We start from the raw sequence: 2818 nt of genomic DNA on the forward strand, positions 1-2818 counted from the left end.
ATTACAGGCACCAGTCTTCTTATTGTCTTACATGCTTATACTTGAATTAAACCACTTGTTTTTTAACAATATGGTTAACTTATAATTTAGTAGTAAGTTCATTTTCCAAACACTCTTAGAAATGGAGAAAGTTCAACATAATTTTACTTTATAAAATATTGCTACTATATTTTTTGTACTGTAACATTTTTGAGTTATTTCAGGACATTTATTTCCTATTATAGGACCTGCATTCAATGCTCAGACAGAATTAATGTCATGTCAACTCTATTAACTGCGACTTACTACTCCAAGCCTGATACATACATCAAGGATACTGTAGCAAATCATTCATATGACTAGGAAAATCATGAAAAATGGCACAAATATAAAAGTGTTCTACCTCCATGCCTTTGCCGACATGAGATTCAAGGGCTTGTACTTTGCTTTGTTCCTGACTGTATACCTTGTAACAGTGATAGGTAATATTGTTATCATTGTTCTTACAAAAATGGATCATCTTCTTCAGACACCAATGTACTTCCTCCTTCGAAATCTGGCTTTTTTAGACATCTGCTATACCTCTACAACGCTGCCACAAATGCTTGCCAATTTGTTAATAGAAGATTTAGCCATTTCTCTACCGGCATGTATTGTCCAGCTATACGTCTTCCTCACATTAGCGGCTTCTGAGTCTTCTTTATTGGCCACCATGGCATATGACCGATATGTTGCTATATGTAATCCATTGAGATATTCAGTCATTATGAGTAGAGATGTTTGCCTCCGTATGGTTGCTGGGAGTTGGGTAATTGGGGGCATTTTTGGTGCCATTCATACTACAAATACTTTTAGATTGCCCTTTTGTGGCTCCAATGTTCTCAATCATTATTTCTGTGACATTCCTCCTTTGTTAAAGATTTCTTGTATTGATACACTAGCTAATGAGGCTACTGTTTTTGCAGTGGGTGGTTTCCTAATGCACGGCTGCTTCTTAATGATATTTGGATCATACGTACAAATTCTGTTTTCAGTCCTAAATAATCCAAAAGGATGTGGGAGAAAGAAGGGCTTGTCAACATGTGTGTCCCATCTCATTATTGTATTGCTGTTTTATGGAAGTGGTAGCTTCATGTACTTCCGCCCCAAGTCTAATATGCTTGCAGATAAGGAATGGCTTCTGTCATTATTTTATACAAGTATTACACCTCTCTTAAACCCCATCATATACAGTCTGAGAAACAAAGACATCCAAGGGGCATTTCAGAAACATTTTAAGAAATCTTTAACACACAGACATTTCTGAGAATTCAATTTTCAATGAGTTATATTTTGTCAAACCAAGTTCCTTCTGAATAAAAAAATATCTATCTATCTATCTATCTATCTATCTATCTATCTATCTATCTATCTATCTATCTATCTATCTATCTATCTATCTATCTATCGTTTGCACAAATAATGACAAAACTTAAATACGTAAATATTGCTGAATCATTCAAAATTATGTAGTTACCACTTTAACTCTTTAATGCTAGTGAAATATTATTAGATATTACTAACATTGTGACGCTTTAAGAAATGCACCCTGGCGTCACAAAAGTGGCTACTAACATTTACCCTATTTTGCTTATTAAAATCTATAAAATGCTCAATATAAACAATAAAGTGTAGTTCAGAAAATAATCCTGTCTGTTCTCTTGTGTACACAATATTAATTGAAGAGTGAACCAGCTGTTTTATCAAGGAAAATCGGTACCATTTTATGGTGCCATGACTCGGAGCAGAAAGCCGTCTGAACAAAAGCCGCAAGGACCAGGGGCAGGAGGACTGGGAGACAAAGTGGCCACGATATTAGGTAACCTTTTATACCTATACTTATACTTTCCTACTGCTCAAGTATGGCATGGTGTAAGTTGTCTTCTGTAGCCATGATGCTGATGTCACTCTCAGAATTACAACTTGGTTAATCAGGAGAAGAGTTGAGGAGGATCTAGCCCGAGACTGAATTTTGTTGTCCAAATTTCTTCCATGCTTTTTATCCCATAATTGAGGCGTTCGTCCAAAAAAAGGGTGCCCCAACAAGTTAAGGCCCACTGACCATTGGGGCAGATAAGAATTGGCAACCAGTTTGAGGAGCTGGATCTGCGGGCTAGAGGCACATAATCTGCGGGCTCTGGCAGGAGTCAGGCACATACTTTGCAGGATTCAGACACAGACATAGAAGGGGCCGGGCTCGGACGTTGCAGGAGACAAGCACAGACACAACAAGGCAAAGTGAGTCACTTGCGGTGCTAGAGGAACAGGAAACTCGCCCACTCACAGTGGTAATATTTCAGGTATTGATAACTAGATAATAATATAAAGTATCAATTAGCCAGACAATAGCAAAAAGAATTGGCAGAGAAACAGTAAAGAAGATAGGTCCCTTAAATAGAAGACTTTGATTTGACTGGAATAATCAGTTGCCGAGGAGACCAGCAGAAAATTAAGTATGAGGGTGGGGGGCTCACATGGATTATGGTTTTGAAATACAGATTCAAAATATTTTGGAAGACTGAACCAGATAGAAGAAAAAATATATATAAAAGAGATGGGGGAAATAAACACATTTAATTCAGAAAACTCAACCTCATATCTTTCCATGCACTCCTACCAGATTTAGTCAACTTAGCAGTAGCTCATCAAGCAAATATTGGGACTAAAAAAAGAAAAATTGGACAAAATTTTTTTTTAGAAATCTGAAAATTCAGTCAAGGGGGAGACATTGATAAATACGGTTGAATAAATATTTCCTGAGGATTTTGAATTTATGATTTAAATTGACATGTGTTTGTTT

The 2818-nt window shown here is 36.6% G+C and overlaps 1 protein-coding gene across 1 annotated transcript; it reads left to right on the top strand.

The window, feature by feature from the left end:
- The first annotated feature begins 349 nt into the window (after nucleotides 1–349).
- Nucleotides 350–1285, top strand: LOC142646892 (olfactory receptor 2D3-like). Its single transcript, XM_075825324.1, has one exon. The coding sequence runs from the start codon at nucleotides 350–352 to the stop codon at nucleotides 1283–1285; it is 936 nt and encodes a 311-aa protein (XP_075681439.1).
- The last annotated feature ends 1533 nt before the right edge of the window (nucleotides 1286–2818 follow it).

This window comes from Rhinoderma darwinii, chromosome 1 (genome assembly GCF_050947455.1).
Source record: "Rhinoderma darwinii isolate aRhiDar2 chromosome 1, aRhiDar2.hap1, whole genome shotgun sequence".
NCBI classification, from domain to species: domain Eukaryota; kingdom Metazoa; phylum Chordata; class Amphibia; order Anura; family Rhinodermatidae; genus Rhinoderma; species Rhinoderma darwinii.